We start from the raw sequence: 22,024 nt of genomic DNA on the forward strand, positions 1-22,024 counted from the left end.
AATCTTTGACAAAGGAAGTAAGAAAATAAAATGGGAAAAAGTCTTTTCAGCAAATGGTGCTGGGAAAACTGAATTGCTGCATGTAAATTAATGAAAGTAGAACATGCCCTCACACCATGCACAAAAATAAACTCAAAAGACTTAAGACATAAGACAAGACAGCATAGAACTCCTAGAAGAGGACACAGGCAAAACATTCTGACATCAACCGAATATATGTTTTCTTACATCAGTCTCCCAAAACAATAAAAATAAAAACAGAAACAAACCAATGGGAGCTAATCAAACTTCCAAGCTTTTGCACAGCAAAGGAAACCATAAAAAAAGAAAGACAAAAAGACAACCTACAGAATGGGAGGAAATAGTTTCAATCTATGCAACCAATGAGGGCTTACTTTTCAAAAAATACAAACAACTCATACAACTCAAAAGCAAAAAAAAAAAAAAAACCAAACAACCCAATTTAAAAATGGACAGAAGACATGAACAGACATTTCTCCAAAAAAGACATACAGATTGCCAACAGGCACTCGAACAAATGCTCAATATCACTAATTATTAGAGAAATGCACATCAAAACTACTGTGAGGTACCACTTCACACCAGTCAGAATGGCCATCATTAATAAATCCACAAATAACAAATGCTGGAGAGGGTATGGAGAAAAGGGAGCCCTCCTACACGGTTGGTGGGAATGTAAATTGGGTGAACGACTTGGAAAACAGATGGAGGTACCTCAGAAAATTAAATATACATATGATATCACTTATAACTGGAATCTAATATCCAGCACAAATGAACATCTCCTCAGAAAAGAAAATCATGGACTTGGAGAAGAGACTTGTGGCTGCCTGAGTGGGAGGGATCGGGAGCTTGGGCTTATCAGACACAACTTAGAATAGATTTACAAGGAGATCCTGCTGAATAGCATTGAGAACTTTGTCTAGATACTCATGTTGCAACAGAAGAAAGGGTGGGGGAAAAACTGTAATTGTAATGTATACATGTAAGGATAACCTGACCCCCTTGCTGTACAGTGGGAAAATAAAAAAAAAAAAAAAGAAAATTAAATACAGAGTTACCATATGATCTAGCAATCCCACTCCCAAGCATATATCTGGACAAAAGTTTCACTGAAAAAGACACATGCGCCCCTACATTCATTGCAGCACTATTCACAATAGCCAAGACATGGAAACAACCTAAATGTCATCAACAAATGAATGGATTAAGAAGATGTGGTATAGGGAGTTCCCGTCATGGCGCAGTGGTTAATGAATCCGACTAGGAACCATGAGGTTTCGGGTTCGGTCCCTGCCCTTGCTCAGTGGGTTAACAATCCGGCGTTGCCATGAGCTGTGGTGTAGGTTGCAGACGCGGCTTGGATCCCGTGTTGCTGTGGCTCTGGCGTAGGCCGGTGGCTACAGCTCCAATTGGACCCCTGGCCTGGGAACCTCCATATGCCGAGGGAGCAGCCCAAGAGATAGCAAAAAAAAAAAAAAAAAAAAAAAAAAAAGATGTGGTATATACATAAAATGGAAAACTACTCAGCCATAAAAAAGAACAAAATAAGGCCATTTGCAGCAACATGGATGGAACTAGAGACTCTCATACTAAGTAAAGTAGTCAGAAAAGAAATACGAATATCATGCTATCAGTTATATCTGGAATTTAACATATGGCACAAAGGAACTTATCTACAGAAAAGAAACAAACTTATGGACATGGAGAACAGACGTTCGGGTGCCGAGGAGGAAGAAGTGGGATGAACTGGGAGTTTAGGATTTGCAGATGCAAACTATAGCATTTAGAATGGGTAAGCAATGAGATCCTGCTGTACAGCACAGTGAACTGTATCTAATCACTTGTGGTGGAACATGATGGAGGATTATGTGAGAAAAAGAAAGTGTGTGTGTGTATATATATATATATGTATGTATGGCTGGGTCACTTTGCTGTATAGCAGAAATTGACAGAACATTATAAATCAACTACCAAAAAAAACTTAAAAAAAAAAAGAGACCACTACAAGCCAACTATATGCCAATAAAACGGACAACCTAGAAGAAATGGACAAATTCTTAGAAAAGTACAATCTTCCAAGACTAAACAAAGACAAAACAGAAAAGATGAAAAGATCAATCACAAGTACTGGAATTGAAGCTGTGATTAAAAAAACTTCCAAGGGTCTGGAGTTCTCATCGTGGCTCAGTGGTTAACGAATCCGACTAGGAACCATGAGATTGTGGGTTCGATCCCTGGCCTTGCTCAGTGGGTTAAGGATCTGGTGTTGCCATGAACTGTGGTGTAGGTTGCAGATGCAGCTTGGATCCCGCATTGCTGTGGCTCGGGCTAGGCCGGTGGCTACAGTGCTGACTCGATCCCTAGCCTGGGAACCTCCATATGCCACGGGCACAGCCCTAGAGGAGATAAAAAGACAAAAAACAAAACAAAACAAAAAACTTCCAAGGATCAAAAGTCCGGGTTCATATGGCTTCACATGAGAATTCTATAAAAAATCTAGAGGAGTTAACACCTATCCTTCTGAAACCATTCCAAAAAACTGCAGAAGGAACACTCCCAAACTCATTCTATGAGGCCACCATCTCCCTGATACCAAACCCAGACAAAGATACCATAGAAAAAGAAAATTACAGGCCAGTATCACTGACCAACATAAATGCAAAAATCTTCAACAAAATACTAGCAAACTGAATCCAGCAATACATTAAAAGGATTTATCCCAGGGATGCAAGGATTTTTCAGTAGCCACAAATCAATCAGTGTGACACACCACATTAACAAACTGAAGAATAAAAACCATACGAATCCTCTCAATAGATGCAGAAAAAGCCTTTGACAAAATCCAACACCCATTTCTGATAAAAACCCTCCAGAAAGTGGGCAGAGGGAACCTACCTCAACATAATAAAAGCCATATATACCAAACCCACAGCTAACATCATTCTCAATGGTAAAAAGCTGAAAGAATTCTCAATAAGATGAGGAACAAGACAAAGATATTCACTCTTGACACTACTATTCAACACAGTTTTGTAGTCCTAGCCATGGCAGTCAGAGAAGAAAAAGAAATAAAAGGAATCCAAATCAGAAAGGAAAAAATAAAACTATCACTGTTTGCAAATGACATGACACTATACCTAGAAAATCCTAAAGACACCATCAGAAAAACTGTTAGAGCTCAACAATGAATTTGGTAAATTTGCAAGATACAAAATTTAACAGACAGAAACTGATTGCATTTCTATATACTAACAAAGAAAGTTCAGACAGAGAAATTAGGGAAACAAACCCATTTACCACTGCATCAAAAAGAATAAAATACCTAGGAATATACTGACCTGAAGAGACAAAAGACCTGTTCTCTGAAAACTACAAGACACTGATGACATAAACAGATGGAAAGATATACCAGGCTCTTAGATTGGAAGACTCAATATTGTCAAAATGACTATACTACCCAAGGCAACCTACAGATTCAATGCAATCTCTATCAAATTACCAACAGTATTTTTCACAGAACCAGAAGAACATATTTTTAAATTTGGAAGTGCAAAAGACCCAGAATAGCCAAAGCCATACTGAGAAAGAAAAAAGGAGCTGGAGGAATCAGGCTCCGTGATTTCAGACTACACTACAAATCCACAGTCATCAAAACAGTACGGTACTGGTACAAAAACAGAAATATAGATCAGTGGACAGTGGAACACGACAGAAAGCCCAGAAATAAAACCATGCACAAAGAGTCAACTAATCTATGACAAAGGAGGGAAGAATATACAATGGAGAAAAGACAGGCCCTTCAATAAGTGGTTCTGGGAAAACTGGAAAGATACATGTAAAAGAGTGAAATTTGGAACAGTCTCTAACACCATACACAAAAATAAACTAAAAATGGATTAAAGACCTAAATATAAGACTGGATACTATAAGAGGGAAACATAGGCCGAACACTCTCTGACATAAACCACAGCAATATCTTCTCAGATCCACCTCTAGAGTAATGATGATAAAAACAAAAATAAGGAAATGGGACCTAATTAAACCTAAAAGTTTCTGCACAGCAAAAGAAACTCTAAACAAAATGAAAAGACAACCCACGGAATGGGAGAAAATATTTGCAAATGAAGCAACTAACAAGGGATTAATCTACAAAAAATATAAACATCTCATGTAGCTCAATACCAAAAACAAAACAAAAAACAACATCCAAAAATGGGCAGAAGATCTAAACAGACAATTCTCCAAAGATATACAGATGCCCAAAAAACACATGAAAAGATGTTCAACATCACTCATTATTAGAGAAATTCAAGTCAAAACTACTATGTGGTACCACTTTACACCAATCAGAATGGCCATCATCAAAAAGTCTACAAACAATAAATGCTGGAAACAGTGCGGAGAAAAGGGCACCCTCTTACACTGTTGGTGGGAATGTAAACTGGTGCGTTCACTATGGAAAACAGTATGGAGATTCCTTGAAAAACTGAAAATAGAATTACCATTTGATACAGCAATCCCATTCCTGGGCATCTATCCAGAGAAAACCTTGACTTGAAAATATACATATAACCCAATGTTCACTGCAGCACTACATACAATCGTCAAGACATGGAAACAACCTAAATGTCCATTGACAGAGGAGTGGATAAAGAAGATGTGGTAAATGGAATATCACTCAGCCATAAAAAGGAATGAAATAATGGCATCTGCAGCAACATGGATGGACCCAGAAATTATCATGCTAAGTGAGGTTAGTCAGACAGTGAGACACAAACATCATATGCTATAACTTACATGTGGAATCTAAAGAAAGGATACAATGAACTTATTTGAAGAACAGAACTGACACAGACTTCAAAAAACTTATGATTACCAAAGAAGAAAGGTTGAGTGGGGAGGGATGGGCTGGGGGGTTAGGATGTAAATGTTGTAAAATCAGGTTATCACGATGGCTGTACAACTATTAATATAATAAAACTGAGTTTAAACAAAAAGAGTCATTTTCAACACTGAATAAATGTTATCCCCATTGCTTTATACATGTAGTAGGAAACACCAAAAAAATCCACTAGCTCAAAATATAATTCTAGGAGTTCCCATAGTGGCTCAACAGTTATGAACTGACCAGTATCCATGAGGATGCAGGTTTGATCCCTGGCCTAGCTCAGTAGGTCAAGGATCCAGTCCAGCTGCAGTGTAGGTCACATATGTGGTTCGGATCCTGAATTTCTATGGCTGTGGTACAAGCTGGCAGCTGCTCCAATTTGACCCTTAGCCTGGGAATTTCCATATGCTGCAGTTGTGGCAAAACAAACAAACAAACAAAACCTGAAGTTCCCATTGGGCTCAGCAATTAGCAAACCCAACTAGCATCCATGGATGTGGGTTCAATCCCTGGCCTTGCTCAATGGGTTAAGGATCCAGTGTTGCCAAGAACTGTGGTGTAGGTTACAGATGCGACTCAGATCCTGCATTGCTGTAGCTGTGATGTAGGCTGCCGGCTTCAGTTCCTATTGGACCCCTAGCCTGGGTACCTCCCTATGCTGTGGGTGCCACCCTAAAAAGACAAAAAAAAAAAAAAAAAAAAAAAAAAACCTTAAAAAAAAAAAAAGATAAAAATTCTAACTTTTTCAAGAACTTTGATGCCAAAGAGACATATGGCAAAATTCAACATTCATTTATGATAAAAACTCTCAAAGTGGGTATAAAAGGAATGTACTTCAACATAATTAAGGCCAAATATACCACTTCACAGTTAACATCCAACCCAACAGTGAGAAAATGCAAGTTTTTCCTCCAGGATCAGGACAAGACAAGGATGTCCACTCTTGCCACTTTTATTCAACAATGTATTAGAGGTCCTAGCCACAGAAATCAGACAAGAAAAAGAAAAGGAATCCAAATCAAAAGAGAAGAAGTTAAGCTGTCACTATCTGCAAATATTATAATACTATGCATAGACACCATGAAAAAACTACTAGATCTTATAAACGGATTCAGTAAAGTTGCAGGATATAAAATTAATATGCAGAAATCTGTTGCATTTCTATACACTACCAATGAACTGTACAGAAAGAGAAATTAAGAAAACACTCCCATTTACCATAGCATCAAAAAGAATAAACCTATCTAGGGAGTTATAAAAGACCTATACCCAGAAAATGACAAAACACTATTGAAACAAACTGAAGATGACACAAATATATGGAAAGATATACAATGTTCATGGATTGGAAGAATTATTATTGTTAAAATGACCACATTACCCAAGGTAATCTACAGATTCAATGCAATCTCTATCAAAATACTAATGGCATTTTTCACAGAACTAGAATAATTTTATTTTTTTAATTTTTATTTTTTTGCCTTTTCTAGGGCTGCTCCCATGGCATACGGAGGTTCCCAGGCTACGGGTCAAATTGGAGCTGTAGCCACCGGCCTATGCTGGAGCCACAGCAACTCGGGATCCGAGCCATGTCTGCAACCTACGCCACAGCTCATGGCAATGCCAGATCCTTAACCCACTGAGCAAGGCCAGGGATTGAACCCGAAACCTCATGGTTCCTAGTCGGATTCATTAACCACTGCGCCATGACGGGAACTCCTAGAATAATTTTAAAATTTGTATGGAAACACCAAAGACCACAAATAGCCAAAACAATCTTGAGAAAGAAAAACAGCTGGAGGTACCATGCTTGCTGACTTTAGACTATACTACAAAGCTAAAGTAATCAAAATAGTATGGTACTGGTACAAAAACAGACACACAGATCAATACAACAGAATAGATAGTTCAAAAATAAACCCATGCACTTATGGTTAATTAATCTATGACAAAGACAACAAGAAAGTACAATGGAGAAAAGTCTTTTCAGTAAGCGGTGGGGGCGCTGGGAAAACTGGACTGCTACATGTAAAAGAATGAAATGAGAACATTTTCTTAATCCATATGCAACAATAAACTCAAAATAGATTAAAGACCTAGCTGTTAAGACTGCAAAACTCCTAGAAGAAAACATAGGGAGTTCCCGTCATGGCGCAGTGGTTAACAAATCTGACTAGGAACCATGAGGTTGCAGGTTCGATCCCTGCCCTTTCTCAGTGGGTTAAGGATCCGGTGTTGCCATGAGCTGTGGTGTAGGTTGCAGACGCGGCTCGGATCTGGCATGGCTGTGGCTCCAGTGTAGGCCGGTGGCTACAGCTCCTATTAGACCCCTAGCCTGGGAACCTCCATGTGCCACGAGAACAGCCCTAGAAAAGGCAAAAAAAAAAAAAGAAAAAAAAAAGAAAAGATAGAACACTCTGACATAAAATCACAGCCATATTTTTTTGGGATTTGTCTCCTATAGCAAAAGAAACAAAAGCAAAAACAAAAGCAAAAACAAATAAATGGAACCTAATAAAAGCTTTTGCACAGCAAAGGAAGCCATCAACAAATGAAAAGACATACTACTCAAAGGGAGAGGTTATCTGCAAATTATATTACTGATAAGTGGTTAATATCCAAATATATAAACAACTCAAACAACCTAATACAAAAAACCTCAATTAAGAAGCAGGTAGAAGATCTAAATAGACATTTTTTCAAAGAAGACATACATATGGCTGACAGGCACATGAAAAGATACTCAACGATGTTAATCAGCAGAGAAATGCACATCAAACCCACAATGAGACATCACCTCACACCTGTAAGAATAGCTATCTTTAGAAAAACCACAAATATTATTGGCAAGGATGTGGGAAAACAGGAAACCCTTTTACACTGTTAGTGGTAATATAAATTGGTGCAGTCACCGGAAAGCAGTATGGAGGCTCCTCAAAAATTAAAAATAGGACTACCATATAATCTAGCAATTCCACTCATGGGTTTATATCTGAAAAAAAAATGAAAACTCTAATTTGAAAAGATATATACACCCTCTGTTCATAGCATTATTATTATTGCTTTTTAGGGCCACACCCCGACTAGGGATTGAATCAGCTGTGGGCCTATACTACAGCCACAGCAATGTGGGATCTAAGCTGCATCTTTGGCCTACACCACAGCTTATGGCAATGCCCAATCCTTAACCTACTGAGTGACGCCGGGGACCGAACCCACCTCCTCATGGATACTAGTCAGGTTTGTAACCCACTGAGCCACAACAGGAAATCCCATAGCAGCATTATTTATTATAGCTAATATACAGAAGCAACCTAGGTATCCATCAACAGATGAATGGACAAAGAAGATGTGGTGTATATCTACACACAATGAAATACTACTCAGCCATAAAAGAATGAAATTTTGCCATTTGCAGCAACATGGATGGACCTGGATAGTATTATCGTTAGTGAAATAAGCACACAGAGAAATATAAGTACTATATGTTATCACTTATATGTGGAATCTAAAAAATAAATTACTAAATATCACAAAAGAGAAACAGACTGACAGACATAGAGAACAAACTACTGGTTGCCAGTGGGGAGAGGGAAGTGGAAGGGGCAAAAGAGTAGAGGATTAAGAGGCACAAACTACTATGTATAAAATAAGTAAGCCACTAGGATATACTGCACAGCATAGGGAATAGAGCCAGTATTCTATAATAACTATAAATGAAGCATAAACTATAAAAGTTTTCAATCACTATGTTATCTACTTGAAACAGATAATTATTGTAAATCACTATACTTTAATTTAAAAAAATCTACAGTAATCAAAAATGATCTTGGCATAAAAACAGACATGCAAATCGATGGAAAAGAATAGAGATTCCAGAAATAAACCCATGTATATAGTCAATTAATTTATGACAAAGAAGCCAAGAATATACAATAGAGAAAGGACAATCCCATCAATAAATGTGGCTGAGAAAGCTGGCCAACTACATGCAAAAGAATGAAACCAGACCACTATCTTACATCATACACAAAAATTATTTCAAAATGGATTAAAGGCTTGAATGTAAGACTTGAAGAAAATATAGGTGGTAATAAGCTTCTTGACATTAGCCCTGGCAACAATTTTTTGGATTTGACACCAAAAGCAATGGCAACAAAAACAAATAAGTGGAACTACATCAAACTAAAAAGCTTCTGCACAGCAAAGGAAATCACTGACATAGTGAAAAGGCAACTTAATAAATAGGAGAAAATATTTGCACATCATATATCTTATAAGGGGTTACAAAATACATCAAGAACTCATACAACTCAACAGCAAAAAACTAGCCAATCAAAAAAATAGGCAGGGGGAGTTCCCACTGTGGCTCAGCAGGTTAAGAACTGGACTAGTATCCATGAGGATAAGGGTTCAATCCCTGGCCTTGCTCAATGGATTAAAGATCTGGCATTGCTGCAAGCTATGGTGTAGGTTATGTTGCTGTGGCTATGGTGTAGGCCAGCAGTTGCAGCTCTGATTCAACCCCTAGCCTGGGAACTTCCTATACGCCCAGGTGCTGCCCTAAAAAGAAAAGGGAGAAAAGGGGGGGCTCATGGGGTTAAGGATCCTGAGTTGTCACTACTGCAGCATGGGTCACTGCTATGGCATAGGTCTTATCCCTGGCCCAGAACTTCCACATATTGGGGACACAGCCAGAAAGAAAAATGGGCAGAGGGTATGAATAGACATTTTTCCCAAGAAGACAAACAGATGACTAACAGGTACATGAAAAGATGCTCAACATTACTAATTACCATGGAAGTGCAAATCAAAACCACAATAAGATATCCCCTCACACCTTTTAAAATGGCAATTATCAAAAAAGACAAGAGATAAAAAGTGTTGGTAAGAATGTGGAGAAGAGAACCCTTGTACACTATTGGTGGGAATTTAAATTGGTACAGTCGCTGTGGAAATCAGTGTGGGGTTCCTCAACAAATTAAAAATATAACTACTATATGATCCAGCAGTTTCACTTCTGGGTATTTATCTTAAATAATTAAAAACACTATCTCAAAAACATATATATACCCTCATACCACAGCATTACTTATAATAGCCAAGATACGGAAACAAATGCCTATCAATGGATGAATGGAAAAGAATATGTGGTACATAGACAATGAAATATTACTCAGCCGTAAAAAATGAACATTGCCATTTCAAGTACATAGGTGGACTCTGAGGGTATTATGCCAAGTAAATTAAGTCAGAATAAGAAAAATACTGTATGAACTCACTTACATGTGGAATCTAAAAAAACCCAAAAAACTCAAGTTCATAGACAGAGATCAGATTGATGGTTACCAGACTCGAGGAGTTGGGACGGGAGGGCAAAATGGGTGACAGGGGTCCAGAGAAATAAGTCAGGGGTACGTCATGCACAGCATGGCAACTATAGCAAATAATACTGTATTGCGTATTTGAAAGCTGCTAAGAGTAGATCTTACAAATTCCCATCACAAGAAAAAGAAATTCTGTATGTATTATGATGAATGTTAACTATATTTACTGCAGTGACCATTATGCAATATACACAAAGAACACTATTCTGTACGCCTGCAATTAACATAAGGTTGGTTGTATGTCAATTACCCTTTCATGAAAATAAATAAATTTAAAGGAAAAAAAGATCTTTGATGATTTCAGAGTAGATCCATAATAGGTTCCCAGGGGATGCTAGAGATAGGTAAGGTCTTTGCTAACCTTCAGAAGCGATGTCACCAGACATGGTCTCCCACAAAACATCACGGGGTGCTAGCCTCTATAAAAAGCACTGGGCTGAATGGAACATTGCTCTGATGAAGAATCTGAGTTACAGTAAGTACATCAAGGGGGAAATGAGAATGCAAAGTGTGAGTGGGGAAAAGGGACCATGTCAGCTGATCATAGGGAACTGAATGGTCAAAAGAGTCTGGTAAATATGCAAAGCTACTGAAGAATAGCTGCGTGATTGTAACACATTTATTAAACACTTATGTTCACCAGAGATTGATCTAGGCATTGGAGGACAAAAGATATGAAGGACTCTTGACTTCATAATCCTTGTACTCTTGGGGACTTAAACAACTAACAGGTAAACAATCATTTCAGGCAGTACAGAGAACTATAAACTGGGACGATGTGCTTGCAGCTGGTGGGAGGAACAGGGGAAACTACTTTAGATGGGTGGTCAGGAGCAGCCTCTTTCAGGAAATAACTTCAATACTGAGTCACATGATGAGTCAGCAATGCAAAGGTTCAGGTTGAGTGAACAGCAAGTAAAATGCTACTGGAGAAGGAAAGCAGCACCAGTGAGGGCAGAACGAAGGCCAGTGTGCTGAAAGCAGACGGTAAGTAAAGCGGAGAAGAGAGTAACTAGACAAGGTTGGAGAGGTAAGCAGGAGACAGATGATACAGGGCTGCAGAGGAATTGAATGGTAAGGTAAGAAATGTATTTTCGTAACTACAGCCTCTATACTGCTAACAGTAGTACCAGTGATAAGCATAATCTGTGCTTAATCAAACAAATCCCAAATGAGAAACAATACCTTACTGAAAACATGTATGTGTGTTCATGCTAATCTGAATGATAAAGTGGAACCTTAAGATCTGAGCAAAGATAGCAGCTGGTCAGGGTGAGGTCAACCTACATTAAGAAGCAGCCAATCTTGGCCTTGCATGTGGGTAAAAGTGTTACTTTACTCATCCCAAGCAAAAAACCCCTAAGGAGTCATTTACTTTCCTGAGCCCCTCTATAGCTGCTCTGAAATAAAGTTTTGACAATTCTGATAATTCTATGGCTAACTTTTTTCTTTTTCTGTTGTTTTTTTTTTTTTGTCTTTTGTCTTTTTGTCTTTTGTTGTTGTTGTTGCTATTTCTTGGGCCGCTCCTGCGGCATATGGAGGTTCCCAGGCTAGGGGTTGAATCGGAGCTGTAGCCACTGGCCTACGCCAGAGGCACAGCAACGCAGGATCCGAGCCGCGTCTGCAACCTACACCACAGCTCACGGCAACGCCGGATCATTAACCCGCTGAGCAAGGGCAGGGACCGAACCCGCAACCTCGTGGTTCCTAGTCGGATTTGTTAACCACTGCGCCACGACGGGGAACTCCCTAACTTTTTTCTTAACAATGGCAGATCACTTTGCTATAGGCAAAGACATGATGCATTCAGTCTTCCCCTATATCTCCTTCCCTCACTTCCTTGAGGTTTTGGCCAAATGTCACTTTTTCTAGAGTGAATGAATTTTTTTTTTTCTTTTTTTAGAGCCGCACTGGCAGCATATAGAAGTTCCCAGGCCAGGGGTCAAATCGAAGCTATAGATGCCAGCCTGTATACCACAACTACAGCAACACCAGATCCGGGCCATATCTGCGACCTACATCACACACAGCTCATAGCAATGCCAGATCCTTAACCCACTGAGTGAGGCCAGGGACTGAACCCACATCCTCATGGAAAAACAAGATGCTACCACATACAAGACTACTTCAAAGATAATCCTAGTCAGATTCCCTACCACTGAGCCATAACAGGAACTCCCAGAGGCAATGAATTTAAAAAGGGCAACCTGTGCTTCTGTGAAGAACAGTGCGTCCATCACACTATAGTAACACCCAAGTAAAATTAAAAAATGGATGAATGGGGAGTTCCCGTTGTGGCTCAGTAATTAACGAATCCCACTAGGAACCATGAGGTTGCGGGTTCGATCCCTGGCCTCGCTCAGTGGGTTAAGGATCCGGCGTTGCCGTGAGCTGTGGTGTAGGTTCCAGACATGGCTCGGATCCCGCGTTGCTGTGGCTCTTGCGTAGGCCGGTGGCTACAGCTCCGATTCGACCCCTAGCCTAGGATCCTCCATATGCCGTGGGTGCAGCCCTAGAAAAAGGCAAACAAAACAAAACAAAAAAAAAAAAAAAAAAAAAAAAAACCCCGGATGAACGGGCCAAAAACTAAAAATGGAATCTCACCGATGAAACCTGCAACAAATACAGTGAAATGTTAAAGATGATGCTACCAGGAGTCCCTGTTGTGGCGCAGTGGGTTAAGAATCAGACTACAGTGGCTCAAGTCACCACAGAGACACAGGTTAGATACCCAGCCTGGTACAGTGAGTTAAAGCATCCGGCTGCTGCAGCTGCAGCATAGGTAACAGCTGTGGCTCAGATTCAATCCCTGGCCCAGGAATTTCTATACGCCTCGAGTGTAGCCATTAAAAAATAAAAAAAAAAGATACTACCACATATAAGACTACTTCAAAGATGATGAATAATCCCACATCAAACCACAATCATACAAGTGCAATAATCTTTTGACCTAAGTTAGTCTGGGGGATGGACAACTGTTTATTTGGCCAACTATGGCAGCAATTCATGCTCTTTTGTGGACTGCTCTTTCTCTCTCTCCCTCTCCACAAAAATGAAAACAAAATACACAAAGTATTACATGTAAATAAAGCAGTGCCATGACCCCACTGGTGTTCCTGAATGTTACTTGAAGATCCTCTGATCTGTGGTACAAGTGACTATGCTGAAGTGGGTACATGGAATGAACCTGGTGAAACAGCACTACCAACAGTATTCTAAAACAGGAGAAAAAGCAGAGGTATCTGAGACTATAAAACACCAGACTTTGACCCTTAGTATACCTATATGAACCCTGGCCACGTTACTTAACTTCCAAGTTTTATTTTCCCCCCTTTTAAAGATAATGATAATACCTAGAGCAGAGGATACCTGTGATGATGGAAGCACAAGTATTAAACAGTTCACACTCTGGCTCCAAGTAGGTTCTAAAATGCTGTTATTATCTTAGCTCTTCCCCTTTGAGTCCTGTTGACAACTAGTGATAGAATATTTTGTAAAAGGCTACAAGAGAAGCCAGAATTCTCCAGAGAATTGGGAGTATTAAATTGGACTTTTCCCCTCCACTTAACTCTTCTCTCCAACATAAACATCGATAAAAAAGAAATTGCTACTGGTTTAAAGTAGCGAATATGGTTAACACACCAAGGGGAAGAAATCTCAAATATACACAGACCATATCGGTGGTCTATAAGAACTGAATTCTGAATACCTTATATTTAAGTGATGGATTCTGTTTTTGATAGAGATGTGAAAGCTTGGCCTGTTAATTAAGTCACTAAACTATAATTAACTTTTGATAGAGATGGCTTGCTTTTTCTGGACAAAACAACTCAAACACACACACAAATTTGTTTTAAAGGGAGTTTTGTGAGGAGGATAAGGGTAGCAGTTGGAATGTTGGATAAAAGAAAAATCAGGAGGGCAATTAAGTCAAGACTCTTCAATGTCAAGACTCTTCAATGTTTAGTGGTAGAAACTAAAACGCAATGAGATACATGGGGGAGGAAAAAGTGTGGAGTCAAAATGCAAGCATCTTAAACATCAGCTAGGAAAGACAACTGATGAAGGAAGAAATACACCTTAATGCATAACCCAGAAATATCTACATATGAATGAGCTTACCTTTACTGCAGGTATCACAGACATTTTCTATTCTACTCTATTCCACAGGGAAGTAAAAATGCTGGTATCTACTCACTAAACCGATTTCACAACTCACTTATGGGTTGAAATCAGCAGTTTGAAGGACACTGAGATAGGGTGTTCCCACACGCTGACAGTTAGGAACCCCTTGCCTAGAGTGTTTCCACAGCATTTAGTTGAAAGCAAAAAGAGAACTGAAAGGAACACAGTAATCCAGCATTTGTTTTTTTAATAAGAGGAATGCTATCTATGCCCAGGATCAGAGAACTAGTCAGGATTTTGTCCGGACTGCCACAACTACTTATGTGCCTTGGGCAAGCCAATTTGGGCCTCCATGAGTAGATAGTTGGGTGGATGTTCTTGAAGGGCATAAATTCCATAAATTCCAGAACAGGAGCAAGATGCATTTCGGGAAAGAATGAAATTTCAAAACAACACCCATCTGATACAAAAGGGAACACTCCACAGTATCTAATGCACCAGCCAGGTGTTCCATTAGGCTAATTGAAATTTCTTGATTCTTGTAAGGCAAAGCACACCCTGAATCGTTCAACACCCTACCGACCAGAATAGTTCACTTCAGCACTTATTTCATAAATATCAGGCACAGATATTGCACAAAGGGTCAAATCCAGAGGTGGGCTAGGTCCCTCTTAAAGGGGGCTGCATTTTATCCTCCAATCAGAAAGAAAAACAATCAAGACTTGCGTGCACCTGCTTCTCATTGGTTCATCCCATCCCATCCCTAATTGGCTTCCACATGTTTGTCTTGAGATGTGAAGCAAACTCCTCAGCAGTAAGGTCCAGACTAAAAGCTCTGTGCGGTGCGTGCATGTGTGCGGATCCAGAAGAAACTCGGAGGAAAGAGGAAACAGAGCCCTGCAGCTTCCTAAGCCTGGGTAAAGAACCTGGCGCTGTAAAAGCAAACCTACTGAGGGTCGAGGCAGCTAGTTCAGGGAAAGGGGATGGGTTACGAGGGCCAGAAACCAGGGAGGCAGCCCGGGAGATGGAGGGGCGGGGCAGAAATAGAGGAGTTACCATGCCGCCGAGCACTTCGTCCTGGTCGTCGGCGAGGAGCAGCACCACATTGGGCCTCCGAGAGTCAGCCGCCGCCACCCGGGAGACCCCCAGGCAGCCACACAGCAGCAGCAGCAGCGCTGGGCTACAGGAGGGCAGGTGACGGGGACTGCCCCGCCGCGGCCCACCTGAGGCCAGAGGCAGGAGCCGCATGGCTGACAGGGCTCCGGGGGAGACCCCGGGTGGAGTGGAGAGCCGCACAGGTGACTGGAGGGCTGGAGGCCGACGAGCCACTAGAAGAAAGGGCTTACAGTGAAGGCCGGGGGTTTGGGTCAGGCGTTTTCTCCCCCGGCGCGATCACGTGAACCGGGGGCAGGGGGCGGGGCACGCCTGCTGTCACGTGACGGGAGGCGGGGCGGGCGAGGCTGCGGGCGGAAAGGGAGCGGAGAGCGGAAACAGTGGAGAGAGAAACCCGGAAGTGGGCCGAAAGGGGTGGGAAGCCGGCTACTAACCGGGAGCGGAACCCGCCCTTGCTCCTGGCTTGGGAAGACATTTGGTAGTGATAGGACTCATCTCAGAGCGCTTTGAAATGAAAATGGAGAGAAGATACGGTTAAAGGAGGGAATCACCCAACTGGAAGCAATTAGGAGAAAGGAGGAATGTGCCTAGAGGTAGTAAGAGCAACTGGTGGGCAAAGTCTGGGCTCTACTATATTTAATCTCGGAGTCAACGAACACTTATTGAAGGCCCTTATATTTAATCGTTTAAAATTTTCCCTACAGCTCAGCTATTAAATTTGGAGCTGGATTCCAGGTCGGTGCTCCTAACTCCAAGCCTGGTTATGCTATTCCTCAGCTGGTACCGTGGTTTCAAACAATTTAGGATATTCTAAGCCTAATATTCCTTGGTGAGTTTTGGACTATTTAACCTAATACTCAATTGGTGAATTTGCAGAAGACCTCCTACACGATGTTGAAGGATGTGCACGTTGAGCAAAAACAAAAGGCCAGCAACTGCACCCAACCGCATTATTAATTAATCTTTAAGGAAAAAAATTCTGTGAAACCAGGGCTCCAAATATTGCTGGGATAGCTCTGGAACAGCTCTACCCTGCCCCTCTGCTCAGATCTAGGAAAACAGAAATATCGCTGGCATTGGAGGGTGTTATGCTTGGTGAAATAAGTCAGACAGAGGAAGACAAATATTGTATATGTGGAATCCAAAAAATAAACTAGTGAAAGAAATATCTTCTGGCGAGGTGAATCAGCAAACATTCCCAACGGAGAACAACAGGCTGTACTTCCTGATTTCTAACAAATAAGGCATATTTTTTCCAAGCTGGACTATCCAACTCCAAGTCTTTTAAAACTTGTGAAAGCACTATACAATAAGGTAATAATAATTGTAGAAGTGCTTCGGAATGTCATAGATACAACTATCAGACTTATGCAAAAGGAAACGTTGCCTTTGTTTGATTATAGTTTTGTTTTTTTAAATGTCTATAGAAGACAAGAGACTTAAAAATGAAGTAACCTCCAGTGCAAAAACAAATTGTGCTGGGAATCTGGTCAGAGCACTTCCAAGATGGCCAGTGTACTGTATTACAGGCTCGGGCTAGGCTAAATTTGCACACTAATAGAATAACCCGGATATATTCATATTTCAAGACTTGCTGGAAGACTTGCACAAAAGAAGAATCTGTTCCATCTGCACTCATGCCCCCAAATTGTAAAATTTTATCACTATTTTATTTTCTAGGATAGATTGTAAACTATTTGAGGCCAGAGATTGTACAATTAGGTGCCAACATTGTTCCAGATGCTAGGCTCAGGCTGAAGAGACACTGTTCCTCTTTCATGGAATTTGCAATCTAGTGACAGAAATATATAATCTCACAATCACAGAAGTATATAATTACAAGTAGGGAGATATGCTATGAAGGAAAAGTAAAGAGTGGGATGAGGAAGTTAAAAAAAAAGTGCAATGAGGAGTTCCCATTGTGGCACAACGAAACAAATCTGACTAGTAACCATGAGGTTTCGGATTCGAGGTTTCTCAGTGGGTTAAGGATCTGGTGTTGCCATGAGCTGTGGTGTAAGTCGCAGATGCAGCTCGGATCTTCCTCCTATTAGATCCCTGGCCTCAGAACCTCCACGTGCAGCCCTGAAAAGAAAAAAAAAAAAAAGTGTGATGAGCATTTAAGGAGATTAGGGGCTGACCTAGTCTAAGATACCCTGAGGAAGTAGCCCTGAATGACAATCTGAAATTTGAATAAATAACTTTGCTGTACAGCAGAAATTGGCACAGCACTGTAAGTCAAAGAAATAATTTGTTACTGAAACTATGCGGTGATAGAATGTCTCCTAGGCACAGGGCACAGCATATGCAAAGATCCTGAAGTGATGTATTCAAAGAACTAAAGAAGCCAGAGTGGTTGGAGCTGTGGATGAGAAGGAGGGGGAGAAGTAGGCAGGGACCAAACCCTACGTCGAGGATTTTGGTCTTTATCCTAAGGCTAATGGAAAAAATCACTGGAAGAATAGAGGAGAAATATAATCATACATGAATTTTTATAAGATCCTTTTGGCTGTGGCTTGGTGTACAGATTAGAAGAGGACAAGAATGGTTGTAGACAGATCAATTAGATGGAGAGATGATGATAGCAGGGGTAAATCAAGATTTTGTGTGGCCTAAAGCTTATGTACAATTTGGTGAGAGAGGCTCCTTAAGAAAAATATTTACAAATACGACATTAAGTACAAAAGTGAATATTTATTTAGACTGAGAAAAGAAATCACAATATTATAAATTATTGAAAGTTGAAAAGTATTACAAATAATGCAAAATTTTAAAATAACAAATTTTTTTTTTTTTTTTTGGCTGGGTCATGGCATGTGGAAGTTCCTGGGCTAAGGACTGAACCTATGCCACAGCAATGACAATGCCAGATCCTTAACACTGGGCCACCAGGGAACTCCTAAAATAATATGTTTTTAAATTAGTTAACTCAGGCACACCTTTCCAAAGTTTTTCCCCACATTTTATGGCTATGTACTCTTTTTTTTTTTTTTTTTTTTTTTTTTGTCTTTTTGCCTTTTCTAGGGCCTCTCCTGCAGCATATGGAGGTTCCCAGGCCAGGGGTCTAATTGGAGCTGTAGCCGAGGCCTACACCAGAGCCACAGCAACGCAGGATCCGAGCTGCATCTGTGACCTACACACCACAGCTCACAGCAACGCTGGATCCTTAACCCACTGAGCGAGGCCAGGAATCGAACCCGAAACCTCATGGTTCCTAGTCGAATTTGTTAATCACTGAGCCATGACGGGAACTCCAATGGCTATGTACTCTTTAATCTACTCGTCATATGACAATGGTTTGTAGCATTTTCTCATGGATGTTTGTCAGATTCGTTTCTGCTGAGCCACGATGGGAACTCCAGATTTGTAATGTTTTCTGTGGAGAGACTGGATAATTCCACTTGATTTTCTCACTCATCTTTCTCACTTTGATTCCATATTCCATTAATTTTTTTTTTTTTTTTTTTTTTTTTGTCTTTTCAGGGCTGCACCTGCAGCTTATGGAATTTCCAGGCTGGGGGTCAAATGGGAGCTGCAGCTGCCAGCCTACACCACAGCCATAGCAAAGATAGATCAAGGCAATGCTGGATCCTTAATCCACTGAGTGAGGCCAGGGCCTGAACCAGAGTCCTCATGGATACTGGTCATTGCTGTTGAGCTACAATGGGAACACCCATATTCCATTAATTTTTTAATCTCAGTTTTATCTTAGTGACTTAGATCAATAAATTGAAAGATGACCAAAGAAGGTACCTAGTATATATATCAAATTTCATAACACTATCAATTGTCTTTATAACAGGAGTCTGTAATATATCCGTTGTTTAATCAAAACATTCCAAAATATCTTTCTAAGTTTGCAGTTAAAGTGTTATATTTATCAATAGGTTGAATAAAGTTTTTACATCTCCTTGGTATTCTGCTTTGTCTTCTGAGTAGTTGCAAATATATTTTAGTGTCCTTACATTTTCATTGAGCCTATATTGTAAGGCTTGAACACCTTTTTAATGGACAGACCTTTTCGTTAAACTTAGATTCTTCAAGGAAAAAAAATCCAAGATGTCCTACGTGTTTAAAATACTCCACGTAGTAGTTTAACCTGAAAATAAAATACTCAACTGTTTCACATTACTGAAGTAGTTAACATCAATTACTTTGAGGGAAGCCTTTCCTCTAGCAAAAATAAGGTAATGAGTTGTGCATGGCTCATGTTCTGCAAAGTTGTTTTTGAAGAGCCCACAGCTCTTTGTCCTAATCATCATAATATCTGTGCTGACATACAACTGATTGTGAATGTTCAACTGCAAGTTGAAATAGCCCAAATCTTGTTTCACTTTTAAGTCTCAGACATATGTTTTTAGTTGGCTAAAAAAGCTGCAAATCAGTAGGATTTCCTGTTAGAAGAATAGTGCAAAATAATTGACAACAGGTCAGTGTTTGTCACATACTGAATAGAATGTATAATGGCATTATTTGGTATCTGGTTATATATTTGACTTAACCACTGTTTATTTATTTATTTGCTTTTGAGGACCGCTCCCTTGGAATAGGGAAGTTCCTAGGCTCGGGGGTTGAATAGGAGCTGTAGCCACCAGCCTACACCACAGCCACAGCAATGTGGGATCCTTAACCCACTGAACAAGACCAGGGATCGAACCTGCATCCTCATGGATGCTAGTCAGATTTGTTTCTGCTGAGCCACGACAGGAACTCCAACTTAATCACTTTTTAAAAAGCATTTTCTGGAGTTCCTGTCCTAGATCATCGGCAATGAATCTGACTAGCATCCACGAGGATGCAGGTTCGATCCCTGGCCTCGCTCAGTGGGTTAAGGATCCAGCATCGCAGATGTGGCTTGGATCCCGAGTTGCTGTGGCTGTGGCCTAGGCCAGCAGCTCAGCTCCATTTAGACCCCTAGCCTGGGAACCTCCATATGCCACAGGAGCGGCTCTAGAAAAAGACAAAAAAAAAAAGGCATTTTCCTGGAGTTTACATCGTGGCTCAGCAGTAAGAACCCAACTAGTATCCTTAAGAACTTGGTTTTGATCAGTGGGTTAAGAAATCGGGCATTGCCATGAGCTATAGTGTAAGTCACAGATGCAGCTTGGATCTGGCAGTGGCTGTGACTGTGGTGTAGGCTGGCAGCTACAGCTCTGATTCAACCCCTAGCCTGGGAACTCCCATGTGCCTTGGTTGCAGCCTTAAAAAAGAAAAGAAAAAAGAAAAACAAAACATTTTCCCATTGTGGAAAGTAACATAATGTCTTTTCTATCAGAGGAAGTCTTGGTTACTCCATTTTGCTGAAATGCCTTCCTGCAACCCCCCTCCTCTTTCCCTTTTCTCCCAGTAACAATTTGTTTCAAATTAGACAACCGGGAAGAATGTGCACCCTGACCTGACCCATGGGAAGGGGACAGGGACATCACCTGCATTAGGGATAAATAGGAGAGGGTTCTTTCTTTGTTCTGTGCGCGCACTTTTTGGAGTACCTGTGCCCTTCTGCAGAAGTAAAGAGCCTTGTCGAGATCCCCCGCGTTCATGTGTCTCATTTTTCGATGCTGACAATCCGAGCCGTGTCCCCAACACCATCACTTCAATTAATTTTTCATAAATTACTTTGTTAAAATAAGCCATATATTTTCATTTTGTCATTTTTTCCAAGAGCTTAAGCCAAAATGGATAAAACCCACCTGCTAAAAATTCCCATGAAATTTCCATTATACGTATGATAACACCATTTTTCACTATGGCCTCTGAAGTATAAATCTCTTTGACTTTTAATAGCCTCAAAACTCCAGCCTCTGGCCATGATGGAGGAACAGGGCCAGATTAACCCTACTGCTGTAAACAGCTAGAAAACAGGACAAATTATAGGTTTTTGCACAGTGGACAGCAGTCGGTGGAAGGAAACAGACAATTGGCCAGGTTTTCTACCTGGAGGCACCTTCCCAAACCTGGGAGCCAGACCAAGGATCCCACGTAGAACAAAGTTAAGTTAAAGGTAGAAAGATTACAGTTAGGGGGGCTGAGGTGGCTGGAACTTGTGGGGCAACATTCCAAAGAAGAGGAAGCTGGGTAGGTGAAATGCTTCATAAATCTGCATAAATAATCCTTTAAGACTGCTGAGCACCAAGACACATGCAAAGTAAAGCAATGAAAGACCAAGAAGATGTAATAACTCTCAGAGGAGTTAGAAATGTTTGACATCCAACCAGCCAGAAGAGAGTCTTGATCACAAGCAGTATTCAGTAGGAAACCCAGAAAGGTTATATCTCAGTAATAGAGCTAAACCATCAAGAGTGAAAAGTATTGGAGTTCCCGTGGTGGTGCAGTGGTTAACAAATCCGACTAGGAACCATGAGGTCTTGGGTTCGAGGGTTCAATCCCTGGCCTTGCTCATTGGGTTGAGGATCTGGCGTTGCCTTGAGTTGTGGTGTAGGTTGCTGACGTGGCTCGGATCCTGAGTTGCTGTGGCTCTGGCATAGGC

General features: G+C 40.6%; 1 protein-coding gene across 2 annotated transcripts in view; it reads right to left on the reverse strand.

Moving 5' to 3' along the window:
• Positions 1-15,827, reverse strand: part of GNS (glucosamine (N-acetyl)-6-sulfatase) — a 61,482-nt gene extending 45,655 nt beyond the window's left edge. For both annotated transcript variants that reach the window (XM_084956258.1, XM_021091947.2), the window contains exon 1: positions 15,481-15,827. In XM_084956258.1, the coding sequence (XP_084812384.1) occupies positions 15,481-15,672 (192 nt within the window). In that variant the 5' untranslated portion in view covers positions 15,673-15,827. The remainder of the gene's footprint in view (positions 1-15,480) is intronic.
• Positions 15,828-22,024: the final 6,197 nt, after the last annotated feature.

This window comes from Sus scrofa, chromosome 5 (assembly GCF_054392235.1).
Source record: "Sus scrofa isolate SSC_HxYL_T2T_F1_AM1 chromosome 5, Sscrofa_HxYL_maternal_Yorkshire_Landrace_v2.0, whole genome shotgun sequence".
In the NCBI taxonomy this organism is placed as follows: domain Eukaryota; kingdom Metazoa; phylum Chordata; class Mammalia; order Artiodactyla; family Suidae; genus Sus; species Sus scrofa.